The sequence below is a fragment of the Arachis hypogaea genome, chromosome 11 (genome assembly GCF_003086295.3).
Source record: "Arachis hypogaea cultivar Tifrunner chromosome 11, arahy.Tifrunner.gnm2.J5K5, whole genome shotgun sequence".
NCBI classification, from domain to species: domain Eukaryota; kingdom Viridiplantae; phylum Streptophyta; class Magnoliopsida; order Fabales; family Fabaceae; genus Arachis; species Arachis hypogaea.
Window position 1 is genome coordinate 148,863,400 of NC_092046.1, and position 14,408 is coordinate 148,877,807.

At 32.4% G+C, this 14,408-nt stretch overlaps 1 protein-coding gene across 2 annotated transcripts; it reads right to left on the reverse strand.

The window, feature by feature from the left end:
• Window positions 1-7: 7 nt before the first annotated feature.
• On the reverse strand, window positions 8-3,556 carry LOC112723645 (uncharacterized). 2 transcript variants are annotated; one of them, XM_025775083.2, is made up of 7 exons: window positions 3,272-3,556; window positions 3,105-3,187; window positions 2,431-2,552; window positions 1,520-1,684; window positions 1,257-1,350; window positions 571-772; window positions 8-298 (listed from the first exon to the last, which is right to left on the reverse strand). In XM_025775083.2, the coding sequence occupies exons 1-6, from the start codon at window positions 3,500-3,502 to the stop codon at window positions 571-573; spliced, it is 897 nt and encodes a 298-aa protein (XP_025630868.1). In that variant the 5' UTR covers window positions 3,503-3,556; the 3' UTR covers window positions 8-298. The 2 variants fall into 2 exon arrangements, with proteins under 2 accessions (XP_025630868.1, XP_025630869.1); XM_025775084.3 differs by having other exon boundaries at window positions 8-462.
• Between the last annotated feature and the right edge of the window lie 10,852 nt (window positions 3,557-14,408).

Here is a 14,408-nt window from a genome sequence, read left to right on the forward strand (position 1 = left end):
CCATATATAATCCAAAAACCAATTTTGCTTTTGCTTTCATCATTTTCATCAGGAAAGCTAAAATAGGTGGTAGCATAGGAAGTTGTGGTCTAATTTACCATGAGGTAATTGTCAAATGTGTTATGCACATCAGAGGCAAATAACCATTGCAGTCATTATTTACTCTATGATTGATTTACTGATTAAGCAGAAAAAATATGAGAGCTCCAGCACTTGTAGAAGAAGATCATCATGAGCAGGTTCAACCGGGGGCCAAAATGTGTCATTAGCAGCAAATTCAGCTGGCCATAAACTGTTACTGTTGAGATCAACAAGAATTATATCAATACAAAAACGGATATTAACAACAACAACAACAACAAAGCCTTGTCCCACTAAGTGGGGTCGGCTACATGAATTAAACTACGCCATTGTGCTCTGTCATGTATCATGTCTACAGAGAGACTGTTTACATATAGATCTCTACAGAGAATAAAAAAAAAAAGGATATCAGGGAATAAAAAAAAGGGGGGGAGAGAAAAAGAAGGTTCAATTCATAACACTGAACTGCTAGCAAAGGCAAAAGCATACCTAGCTATCAGCACCACCATCTTGGTGCAAGTTTTCCTTTATGAAGTTCACGACAACTGAGGTTAACTCATCTTGATGCTTAGTGTATGGATGATCAGCACCTTCTATGATATGTAACTTGTGGATTGGTATAATCTTGGCAAACTCCAATGCATCTTGAACAGGAATAACAGTGTCTGAAGAACCATGAACTGTAAGGACCCTGTCATACATTATGTGATTTCAGATTAGCTACATCTATGTGTTAAGGTTATTTTCATACCATTACTACTAATTTTCATTTGCAGTATAACCTTCCAAGCAAAATCATCTTTCACGTATGGAATTATATATATCACACTCATTCATAATTTATCTACTCGAAATAACTCCTGTATGTTCTTTGCATGGTAGATTATGTTTTTGTTCATACCATACATAAGTTTGCATTCTGCAATGAATTCACCACTTGATTAGGGGGGAATCAAAATGAAACAATTTTTTATTTGTCACATAAGATATTTAACCTTGCAAGCTGCATATCTGATTTGTAGTCATTATCCTACATTTCATTGCCTCTGCTTTATAATTTTTTATTTCTTAAACAGAGACCATGTAAATTCAACAAACAAATTTATGAACAAAAGAATGTGCAACAAGTGGCAGAAGGGTGAAGCAGAAGAGAGAAGACAAGATTTTTCTCTGACCTGCAATCTTTATCAATGTTAAGGCATGCTTCATGCATATTTGTACCGAAGCGATCCATCAAACTTTCCTCCGTCACACGGTAATTAAAATTTACTGCAACAGCAAATTCCCTCATATTCATATAATCATAAAGATAAAAGATAAGCATGTACCTATGTAGGGTAATGAGAAATCTGCGGACACTGAATTTTTTGTTAAATATCTCTCACAACCTCATCCAATCTTAGAGGAATTGAAACAGCATGATCAATTGACAGGTTACCTGACTTATTCTTCACATCAATGAAACCGTCCTTCTTAATTCTTTCCATATAATCTTTTCCAAGTCTTTCTTCAACTCCTGCCTTCAGATCATAGCGTCCAGAGATGTTGACAACTAATTTAACATCATCATATTTAGAAGCATAAAGAAGCACCACTCCACCTCCTGCACCAAGAGTCCAAGATACAGCAACAGCTAATTATGAGTACAGTTTGTATAAAAAAAAGAGGAATGCTAGGGGACCAGCAACTTTTGTGATTTGTAGCCATTAAATAGCCATCAATGATGGTTTTAATGGTGTGAGATGGGTGTGAGATTTCATCCAATGGCTCACTTTTCTTTGCTGGTTACATGCTGGCCAGAATTTAACAAAGTTGCTGGCCCTCTAGACTTTTCCTAAATAAAAATTAAAAAAAATAAATTTATGAAGATGTACCAGTTATTTGGTTCTGAAAACCACACCAGTAAGTTAGGTTTCATCAAGTACAAATGGAAAGCAAATGACCATTCACATTGAGTAGGAGTGAAGAGCATTTCATCAATCTTACCTCACCTCATATTAAACCTGGTTTAAGGAAATATAACAAAGAACTGTGTAATACTACTTTTCTTAATACTATATCAAAACGGATGACCATCACCGAGTTCCTCTGTACCATATCTTTGCCTAGAATCTCAGAAATATAAGCTGAAGTTTCAATTTCAACATACATGTCAACCATGGTGATGCTAGAAGATTCAATGAGTTATAAGGTGCCAATCAAAGGAGGCATATTCTGCTTCTATCTCAGAAACAACACAACTTTGAAGGTTTCTGTCTTTACAACCAAACCAGCAGATGGAACAAACAAGAAGAAGAACAATTATTATATCATTGGTTACATAATTGATCAATGAACATATCAACATACCTTTACTGTGCCCAACAATTGCAGCAACAACACGGTTTAATCCGCGGAAGTATTGAGTCACGGCATGTAAATCATCAGCCTCCTTCCAATAGTGACCATACTGAAATGTACCATCACTTTCTCTAAAATGAAAATCCAAAGCCATATAGATTGAATTAGCACAACATGATGAGATAGCAGGAATTTCAGTACATATAACAATTTACAGCCATACAAAATGGATCCACTAGCCTAAGTTTGTTTACCGGCACAAGACACTGAGATACAGAGACATAAAATTATATTTGACAGATGAGATATAAACAGAGGCATTATGTTCGTCTATACTGAAATAGTATATTTTGTGTCCATCTAAAACGAAAGACACTAACAAGAGACCACTTATTTTTTATTTTTTCTTTCATGATTCTTATTACGTTTTCAACTTTTCATAATTATATATTTTATTATTATATTTTTTTCTCAAATTTTTTAAATAAAAAAAATAATAATAAATTAAGCTTTCGTAATTTATCCTAATTTATTACCAAATAAATTAGAAGAACACTAATTTTTATATTTGTGTATTTTGCGTCTTATTTTGTCCTGTTCTCCTAACCAAATGCAGCCTTAAAGATTTGTAATCAGTGTTTATACCTAATTCTGTATATTTCTAGGTATACTACTAAACGTACCCGTTTCCAGAAAAATCAAAGCGGAAGGAACTGATTCTAGCATTTTCAAATGCAGCAGCAAGGTTCACAATGGAAGTGGCTTCCTGAAGATAGAAAATAAAAATATATTGAATCCATAAATAGAGCTGAAGAACATAATACGTACATGTATGAAAGAAAAGCTTCACTTTAGTGGAGCGAAAACCATGACACAAGACTACAACGTCCTTGCTTCCAGAATCATGGAATATTCCCACTAACTTTTCACCGTGCTTGTTAGGTACTACGATTCTTTGCTGCAACGACATGTTGATGGTGTAGTTTAAGGGTTTTATGGTTCTACTTCTTCGTGTGAGTAATGGAAGCTGGGAATGGGAATTGAAGAGGAGTGACTGAGCATTTAGCACAACGGTATCCATTGCCAATTTAGGTGTGGAAACAGGCCAGGCCTCATATAATTAAATAATTAATTGACTTGAGTTTGATTCATAATTTATTATATATATTTTTTAAAATATTAAGTTTGGCTTATTATTTGGTTTGGTCTAATTTAAAATTTATTAAAAAGTTTAATAATTTTTTAAAAAAATAAAAATATTATTAAAAGATTATTTTTAATAAAAATATTTATATATAATATATTATATTTAATATTTATAAAAAAATTTAACCTTTAAAGTATTTAAAAATATTTATAATAAAATATAATAAATTTAAAATATTTTATAATTTTATAAATAATAAAAATTTATTTATATATTTAATTATATATTAATAAATTTGTAGATTTGACCGTCAATAAAATTAATTTGTGAATCTACATCTGACCCATTAATATATTAAAGCTTTTATCTCTAAGGTCCAGTTTGGATAACTAATTTAATTAAGCTTCTTTTGATAAAATAACTTAAACAATAAATGACTCTGTTAAAGGTAACTTATAAATAAGTTATTTTGTGTTTAGATTTTTAACTCTAAAAATGCTTATTTTAAAGAAATGTAATGAAAAGTAGAAGTATTATGAGAGAAGTCATTTTTTTTAACTTCTTTATAAGCTCCAAAATAGCTTCTTAAAAAGTTGTAATTTAGTTTTAAAAATTGCACCCGACATTAATACTACTACTTTTCATAAGTCAAAAATAAAAAAAAGCTACTTTTAGAGTTCCAAACGGGCCCTAAATTTGCCATACGAAAGAGCTTGTTACAAGTGTTTTTTTTTTTTTTGAACGTGAAGGTGTTACAAGTTATCAACTTAGCTTCTGTTTTTGGGCTGGGCTTCATCATTAAACAAACGGCCCAAAATTTATTGTATTGGATGAGCCCAATAAAAAGGCCAATTAGTTTTAGCGGACATGATTCTTTTCTGGTACTGGAACACCGAACACCACACGAAAGTCAATGACAGAATTGTCAAAAGTTAAAAGTCAAAAGTCAAAAGTCAAAAGACAAATCTGAATCCGAAAATCGGGTCAACTTATTTTGAAAAAGAAAGAAACTGAGATGGAGGGAGTAGGTAGGTACCCAAAGTATGATACAATCAGAAAGGTGCATGTAGGGTTCTGATTTTTCTGTATATACACATTAGAGCTTCATCATCACATGCAAGGATTCATATTCAGATGCATGCTGTCACCAAAAAAAAAATATTCAGATGCATGCTAATTAATACTTAGATATCAATATGGGCCAGTGGATAATGACGTACGTGTTATATTTATTGCTTTCATATGCTTTCTAATTAGTATGATAGTAAGGTATAATAATGGCTCAATTTTACACTTCTAGTACGAAATTCAAGAATTTCCATACTCAAGGCATTTTCTTTTAATCATCTACTCATCATAGATTTGGAAGCTTTCTTTTTAATATTTTTTATTTATATGTTGCACATCATGTTACGTTTTAATTAATATCCATAATCATTGAGCCTTTTACGTTGAATAATAATAATAATAATAATAATAATAATAATAATAATAATAATAATAATAATAATAAAATGCAGGGAGTCAATGATAAAGGATGCAAAAAGTCATAATAAACTATCAATTTCGGGGGCTAGGGGGATATGATGTTGAGATTTTAACTACAAAATTTTCAGGTAACTAGCTAGGAAATTTAAAAATAAATACTGTTCATACCCTAACCCAATGATAAAGCCCAAGTCCAAATGAAATGCCCAATCCAAAGGATTGAGCCTCGCCCTACACCGACCTTCTTCCTATGAAGTCGGTCCTTACTACGACTTACCCTAAAGAAGTCGGGACGAGGATTAGCTGGCAGATAAACACTCATTCAAATGAGTAACTGTCCCTAAAATCTCTTTGACCACTTCCAGGAGTCATATCTCAACTTCCCTAAGATAAGGGGACGGTTACCCACTTTAAATGGCGGAACTACTTCAACGGTGGTTATGGGTTCACCATTATAAATACACTGACACTTCTCAGGTATCACTAAGTCCCAATACTCTCTAGACCTGCTTACGCCCTTGCTGACTTAGGCATCGGAGTGTTTTTGCAGGTACTACCCCCTTCACTCGTATTCACAAGTCAGACGGAGGCCCTGAAAACGCGAATCCGCCCGAAGGCTTCCCTCCGTAGACATTGGGCCAACCCAGCGAGTCCAGTCCAATAATCTCCGGTTACCCATCGTAACAAATACTATAATTTCATAATAATTCATTTAAATATTTTGTTAAATATTAAATTTATAATGTTTATTTTAATATTTTATCATCTTAATATTAAAAAATCGACCATTAACATAAAAATTTATTTTTACAAAAAAGTTGCATGCAATTCCATAATTCAGGAAGCTAGCAAACAGTATAATTTTGTAAGAGACAAAAGAATATTAATCGTGAAAGAATTAAGAAGTAAAAGGGTCAAACAGAAAGAAACACAGTGTCGGTGACTTACCAAATGAATATTTGCAATAAACAAGGTTTTTTGGTGTTCGAATGTGTGGTGAGAGTTTGAGATCGATTCTTCTCGTTCGTTTTTTACTTTTTTTTTTCCCTTTAGTTACGTCAAAAAAAATTATGCATGTTAATAAATTTTTTTTTTTTCCAAAAGAAAAAAAAAAAGTTGTTCCTTCAGCATTTTTATCAACTTGTGTTATAATATTATTTTTTCTAAAAATTTAAACTCATAAAAACGAACACATGAATATTTGCATATTTTAATACGTTTTTTCACAATTTTTATATCATATTATAATATAATTTCTTCAAAAAACTTAAATTTACAGAAAGAATACATCAATGATTATATCTCTTAATATTTTATGACTTTGTAATTTTTTATATATCTTTTTTTTTAAATAATTTTTCTTATAAAATAAAATAACATAGTGCATTAAAGATTTACAGAGAAAAGAATTCTTGCGAAGATGTTCTTGCTAGAATGTGCCATTTTACTCATGGTTTCCATCAGTTTCATTTAGTTCTAAGTTGCATTTCTAATTCTACGGCGGTGATCGTTGTTTTGTTTATTTGTAGTTCTGATTCTATAAATAAATAAATAAAGGTAAAAATTTACATGCTATTGTCTTTATGTGAAGTTAAATGATTTAATAAGTTTGACTAAATTATCATCTAATGATTATTAAGTATCAACTTCATAATAAAAGTATTTTTTTTACTAACTCTTTAGTGCAGATGCTGCAATCAAAGACTCTTTCACAAGTGATTACGAGCTATATTTTCACAAGTGTTATTTGGAAAGGGTTGGTACCTCCAAAAATCGAGCTTTTCGGATGGTTTGTTCTAGTTGGTCGGGTGAATACTAAAGAGAGGTTGAGTAGATTAAGCATCATCAAGCTGAGTGACAATCTCTGTGTCCTGTGTAAAAAAGAGATAGATTCTGTTCATCATCTATTTCTTTTTTGTGAGTTTACTTGGCAGGTGTGGTGCGCGTGGTTGAGGTGCTTTCATAAAGATTTGGCAGTCTCAGGAACCATTAAAGGTCTGTTTGAGAGTTGGACTGGCATGCTTAATAGAAAAGAGGAGCAGAAGAGGTCGCTGACTGGATTCTTTGCAGTGATTTGGAATATCTGGATAGAACGCAATGACAGAATTTTCAACAATAGAGAAGCAGGTGTTGAGGTAATTCAAAGCAGAACATTTTTGAGCTACAAGAAGTGGACTGGTATTAATCCTTTTGGTTGTTGATGGCTATGCCGTAGATGATAAGGGATTGATCACCTTCATGTTTGGTTTTGTTTTTATGGTTTTTTAGTGTATCTGTTTATCTGTTGTTCCACTTTAATGTGTTGAACTTTTTTTATTTAAAAAAAAAATATATCAACTTCATATGAAGACAACTATATATGAGTCTTCAGTATAAATAAGTTTTTGATAAAAACAAGTTGCTTAATAACATTAACACTTTGTAGGGAAAAAAAAAGTCTGCTTTATTTTCACATATTATTAAACTTAAATTTTGAAGAAAAATAAAAATAAATTATAATTTAAATTTCATATATTATAAACTTTATATATTCACTTTAAGTCTATTAGTTAATAATTATATAAAAAATGCTTTCTAATATACCATCCAGGAGTCAAAATTTGAACATATTGTTGTAAAATAAAAGATATATATAAAATAAAGTTGTATAAATAGAAGACTCTAGTATTAAAATAATTAGTTCAATAATAATTTTTATATATATAATAAAATTATATGTTGTATTGTGTATATATATACAAAGATAGAAAGAAGTATTAAAAATAAAGAGAGAGAGAATCGCATTTGTTTATTGTTACAATCTCAATATAATAAAGATGATTAATATTGCTATTAATATTATATGTAAAGAGTAATAGAAAATAGAATTTAAAATACTTATAAAATAAAAGAAGAGAAAGAATTGTAATATAAATATAAGGAGAAGAGTATTTGATTGCAGCATAAAAGAGGATTGATTTATTATTATTTGCTTGTGTATGAAAAGAAAGGGAGAATGGTATTTTTTGTTCTGTTACATTCACGGAGGTTCACCTCCTATTTATAAGCTTATGGAAGGGATATTGTCAACCTTCATTTATTTCATTCTCTTTTGAGAATGTAAACTTTATATAGGAAATGGGCATCCACGTCCCATTCCTATCACAACACTCCCCCTTGGATGACCATTTAGGATTATTGCCTCATTAAAACCTTGCTAAAGAAAACCCTGTGGGAAAAACCTTAGTGAAGGAAAAAGAGTATAATATCCTTTGTGATGGGGACTGCCTCATTAAAAACCTTGTCAAGAAAAACCCAATGGGAAAAAACCTGACCAAGGAAAAAAGAGTACAGTCTCCCCCTCTTGCCGACATCATTTAACGTCTCGAAATCGGCGCATCCCAATCTCATGTACCAATTTTTCAAAGGAGGATTTTGGGAGTGACTTTGTAAATAAATCTGTCAAATTGTCACTTGAACGGATCTGTTGGACATCAATTGTCCCTTGATTTTGAAGATCATGAGTGAAGAAGAATTTGGGAGAAATATGCTTTGTTCTATCACCTTTGATGTATCCACCCTTAAGTTGAGCAATGCATGCTGTATTATCTTCAAACAGGACAGTTGGAGCTATCTTATGATCAATTAGTCCACATGATGACAGAATATATTGAATTAGACTTCTCAGTCAAAAACACTCGCGACTAGCTTCATGAATCGCCAGTATTTCAGCATGATTAGAGGAGGTTGCTGCTATCGTCTGTTTCATGGACCTCCATGATATAGCTGTTCCACCATATGTAAACAGATATCCTATTTGAGATCTCCCTTTATGTGGATCAGACAAGTATCCAGCATCTGCATAGCCAACTAGTTGTGACTTGGATCCATAGGGATAAAATAATCCCATATCAACCGTTCCATGAAGATATCGAAAAATTTGTTTGATTCCACTCCAATGTCTTCTGGTTGGAGAGGAACTATACCTTGCTAGTAAATTCACCGCGAATGATATGTCAGGTCGCGTATTATTAGCAAGATACATTAGCGCTCCAATGGCACTAAGATATGGTATTTCAGGACCAAGGATATCTTCATTTTCTTCTTTAGGGCGGAATTGATCCTTTTTCACATCCAAAGATCTTACGATCATTGGGGTATTTAATGGATGTGACTTATCCATATAAAATATTTTCAAGATCTTTTCTGTGTATGTTGTTTGATGAATAAAGATCCCACCTTTTATATGCTCGATCTGCAGGCCGAGACAAAACTTAGTCTTTCCAAGATCTTTCATCTCAAACTATTCTTTTAGAGTTTTTATAATTGTTGGAATCTCTTCAGGAGTCCCAATGATATTTAAATCATCAACGTACACAGCAATTATAACGAATCCAGATGCAGATTTCTTTATAAAAATACATGGACAGATATCATCATTCTTGAATCCGTTTTTGGCCAGATACTCAGTAAGACGATTATACCACATTCGTCCAGATTGCTTTAGACCATATAAAGATATTTGCAATTTGACTGAGTATAACCCTTGCGAATATTCATTGGATGGTTTAGATATCTTTAGTCCTTCAGGGACTTTCATATAGATATCTCGATCTAATGAGCCGTATAAGTAGGCTGTTACCACATCCATTAAATGCATATGCAGTTTATGATATGCAGATAAACTGACCAAATAACGCAATGTTATCGCATCCACTACAGGGGAATACGTTTCTTCATAATCTATACCGGGCCTTTGTGAAAAACCTTGTGCCACAAGTCGGGCTTTATAGCGCACAACTTCATTTTTCTCATTTCGTTTTCTCACAAATACCCACTTATATCCAACAGGTTTTACATCTTCAAGTGTACGGACTACAAGTCCAAAGACTTCACGTTTTGCAAGTGAGTCTAATTCAGCCTTCATGGCTGCTTCCCATTTTGGCCAATCATTTCTTTGTCGACATTCTTCAACTGATCTTGGCTCAATATCCTTACTTTCATGCATGATATTTAATGCCACATTATATGCAAATATTTCATTGACAATTGTCTTATTTCGGTCCCATTTCTCTCCTGTAAAGACATAATTTATCGAGATCTCGTCATTTTCACAATTTTCATGTACCTGAACGTCTTTTGGCGTTATATCAGAATTTTGGACAACTGCAAGTGTCTTTACTATGTCTTTTTCAACAGGAATATTATTTACCTCTTTTCTCTTTCGAGGATTTTTGTCTTTGGAACCGACAGGCCTGCCACGCTTCTGGCGTGTATTTGCTTCCGTGGCTATTTGTCCTACTGGGACATCAATTCGAATTGGGGCATTTTCCACCCTGCCACGCTTCTGGCGTGAATTTGCTTCAGTGGCTACTTGTCCTACTGGGACGTCAATTCGAATTGAGGCATTTTCCGCTAGTATGTAAGATTTGGTTATCCTCTTTGTATCGGAAAATGCATCAGGCAATTCATTTGCTATTCTTTGCAAATGTATAATCTTTTGAACTTCTAGTTTACATTGCCCTGATCGAGGATCTAAATGCATCAACGATGATGCATTCCAATTAAGTTCCTTTTCAGGAAGCTTATTCTCTCCCCCTAATGTTGGAAATTTTGATTCATCAAAATGACAATTCGCAAACCGGGCTTTAAACACATCACCAGTTTGTATCTCAAGATACCTCACTATAGAGGGAGAATCATATCCAACATATATCCCCAATTTTCTTTGGGGTCCCATTTTGGTGCGATTAGGTGGTGCAATGGGAACATATATCGCACACCCAAATATTCTTAAATGGGAAACATTTGGCTGCTGGCCAAAAGCTAATTGTATAGGAAAGAATTGATGATAACTCGTTGGCCTCAAACGAATAAATGCTGCGACATGTAAAATAGCATGCCCCCAAACCGAGGTTGGGAGATTTGTTCTCATAAGCAAGGGTCTAGCAATTAATTGGAGGCGCTTAATAAGTGATTTTGCTAACCCATTTTGTGTGTGAACATAAGCTACTGGATGTTCAACACTTATTCCATTAGCCATACAATAAGCATCAAAAGCTTGGGAAGTAAATTCACCAGCATTATCAAGACGAATTGCTTTAATTGGATTTTCTGGAAATTGTGCTTTTAATCGAATAATTTGAGCCAGTAATCTCGCAAACGCCAGGTTGCGAGAAGATAATAAGCACACATGTGACCATCTCGAAGATGCGTTTATCAGGACCATAAAATATCTAAAAGATCCACATGGTGGATGAATAGGTCCACATATATCACCTTGAATCCTTTCTAGGAATTCAAGGGACTCAAATCCAATCTTTACTGGTGATGGCCTTAAAATTAACTTCCCTCGAGAACATGCAGCACAACAAAATTCACTAGTTTTAAGAATCTTCTGGTTCTTTAGTGAATGTCCATGAGAGTTTTCAATAATTCTTCTCATCATGGTTGCTCCCGGATGACCCAAACGGTCGTGCCAAGTTATGAATTCATTTGGGCTAGTAAGCTTTTGGTTTACAGTGGCATGTGATTCAATTGCACTAATTTTAGTATAATACAACCCAGATGAAAGAGAGGGTAATTTTTCTAATATAACTTTCTTATTTGAATCATGAGTTGTGATATATAAATACTCATGATTTCCCTCATTCATAGTCTCAATATGATATCCATTTCGTCGAATATCTTTAAAGCTCAACAAGTTTCTTCGAGACTTGGTAGACAACAGTGCGTTATTTATTATAAATTTTGTTCCTCCAGGAAACAAAATTATAGCTCTTCCGGAGCCTTCTATCACATTGTCTGAGCCAATAATAGTGTTAACATATTCCTCTTTTGGCACAAGATGGGTAAAATATATATCACTTTTGAGAATAGTGTGCGAACTTGCACTATCCGCAAGGCATACATCTTCATTACATATCCTTGCCATTCTTCAAAAACAAATAATAATAAAATGAGTAGTATGCACAGTTAAATTGAATACTTGATCAGAATTATTTTTCTAAGAAACACTGTACATAAAATAATGTCATATACTAAAATTTTATTTTAAAATTTGACACATTTAATAATTTTAAAATTTATATTAATATTTCATTATTTATGTACATCACATTTGAAACTTAAATACATAGAAAATAAAACTTAACAATAAGTTCTTTACATTATTTATTTACATATATACTTCACAATCCCACATATTAAACTATTCCATCATTGATCAAATGACCAATATTTCCTTCAGGGTCCTCAAAGAAATCAGATACATCATAATGAGTGGTGGAGTTCTCAGCATCATTTGAAACAAAATTTGTTTCCTTTCCTTTGTCGTTCTTTTTCAAAGATGCCTGGTAAAGATCGATTAGGTGCCTTGGGGTACGACAGGTACGTGACCAATGACTCTTTCCACCACAGCGGAAACACTTCTCCTCGGTTGATTTATTCTGCCCGATATTCCTTTCTTTGTCCCACTTCTGGTGAGATCCTCTCTTTTGAACATAATTCTTTTTCCTTCCATAATTTTTCTTGTTGTTAAAAGATTGCCATTTACCTCTTATGGGGTGATGATTTGCCGCATTTACTTCAGGAAATGGGGCGGTGCCAGCTGGGCGCGCTTCATGATTTTTCAATAACAACTCATTGTTGCGTTCGGCAACAAGAAGGCAAGAAATTAACTCATAATATTTTTTAAACCCTTTCTCTCGATACTGCTGCTGCAGGAGCACATTCGAGGCATGGAAAGTTGAAAAAGTTTTCTCCAACATATCATGATCAGTTATTTTTTCCCCACACAATTTCATTCGTGAGGTGATTCGAAACATTGCAGAATTATATTCATTTATAGATTTAAAATCTTGTAAACGCAAATGCGTCCATTCATATTGGGCCTGAGGAAGTATCACCGTTTTCTGATGATTATACCTTTCTTCAAGGTCTTTCTAAAGATTTGCAGGATCTTTTAATGTAAGATATTCATTTTTCAATCCTTCGTCAAGATGACGACGGAGAAAAATCATGGCTTTAGCTTTATCCTTCTGGGATGCATTATTTTCAGCCTTAATGGTATCTCCAAGATCCATTGAATCAAGATGGATTTCAGCATCTAGTATCCATGATAAATAATTGTTTCCAGATATATCAAGAGCATTGAATTCAAGATGAGAGAGCTTCGACATAATGAAAATTTGTTACCTGAGTCTTCCTAAAAATTTGATCAGAGTCTCGTGCTGATAACGTGTTGTAAAATAAAAGATATATATAAAATAAAGTTGTATAAATAGAAGACTCTAGTATTAAAATAATTAGCTCAATAATAATTTATATATATATATATATATATATAATAAAATTATATGTTGTATTGTGTATATATATACAAAAATAGAAAGAAGTATTAAAAATAAAGAGAGAGAGAATCGCATTTGTTTATTGTTACAATCTCAATATAATAAAGATGATTAATATTGCTATTAATATTATATGTAAAGAGTAATAGAAAATAGAATTTAAAATACTTATAAAATAAAAGAAGAGAAAGAATTGTAGTAGAAATATAAGGAGAATAGTATTTGATTGCATCATAAAAGAGGATTGATTTATTATTATTTGCTTGTGTATGAAAAGAAAGGGAAAATAGTATTTTTTGTTCTGTTACATTCACGGATGTTCACCTCCTATTTATAAGCTTATGGAAGAGATATTGTCAACCTTCATTTATTTCATTCTCAAAGAGAATGTAAACTTTATATAGGAAATGGGCATCACGTCCCATTCCTACCACAACACATATGATCTATATATTTTTTGTGGCTAATAATTATTTTTCTCTTCAAAGGTATTATGAGAATTTGGCATTTTTAGTTTTCATAAAATATTAGTTTTACACAAAGTTCACAAATCACAAGTCAACTACTTTTCTCTCATCTTCAATAATTGATTCTTATTTCAATTAGGTTTTAAATGTGTGCCACTACTTTTCAAGATGTCACTGCCGAGAAGACAATTCTTCTCACGAGCTGTTTCAAACGGGTGGGTAACTTCCCATTTCCAGTTCTTTTTTCTTTTCTTCTTTAACAAGAAAAATATTATTTGTCACACCATCATTCGATATATTATTATCTCAATATGTAATGCTAAATTAATAATTTTTTATTAACTATTGTACAATCAAAAACTTTGGAAAAGTTTTCATATTTGTAGTCACTAAGGATATATATATTAATTATACAAATAAGTGTATGTATTTTCCTTAATCATACAATCAAAACTTTGGGAAAATTTTCATATATATATATATATATATATATAATATACAAAAATATTATTTGTACGTTAAAATCAGACATTAATATATTTGTGTATAAATATA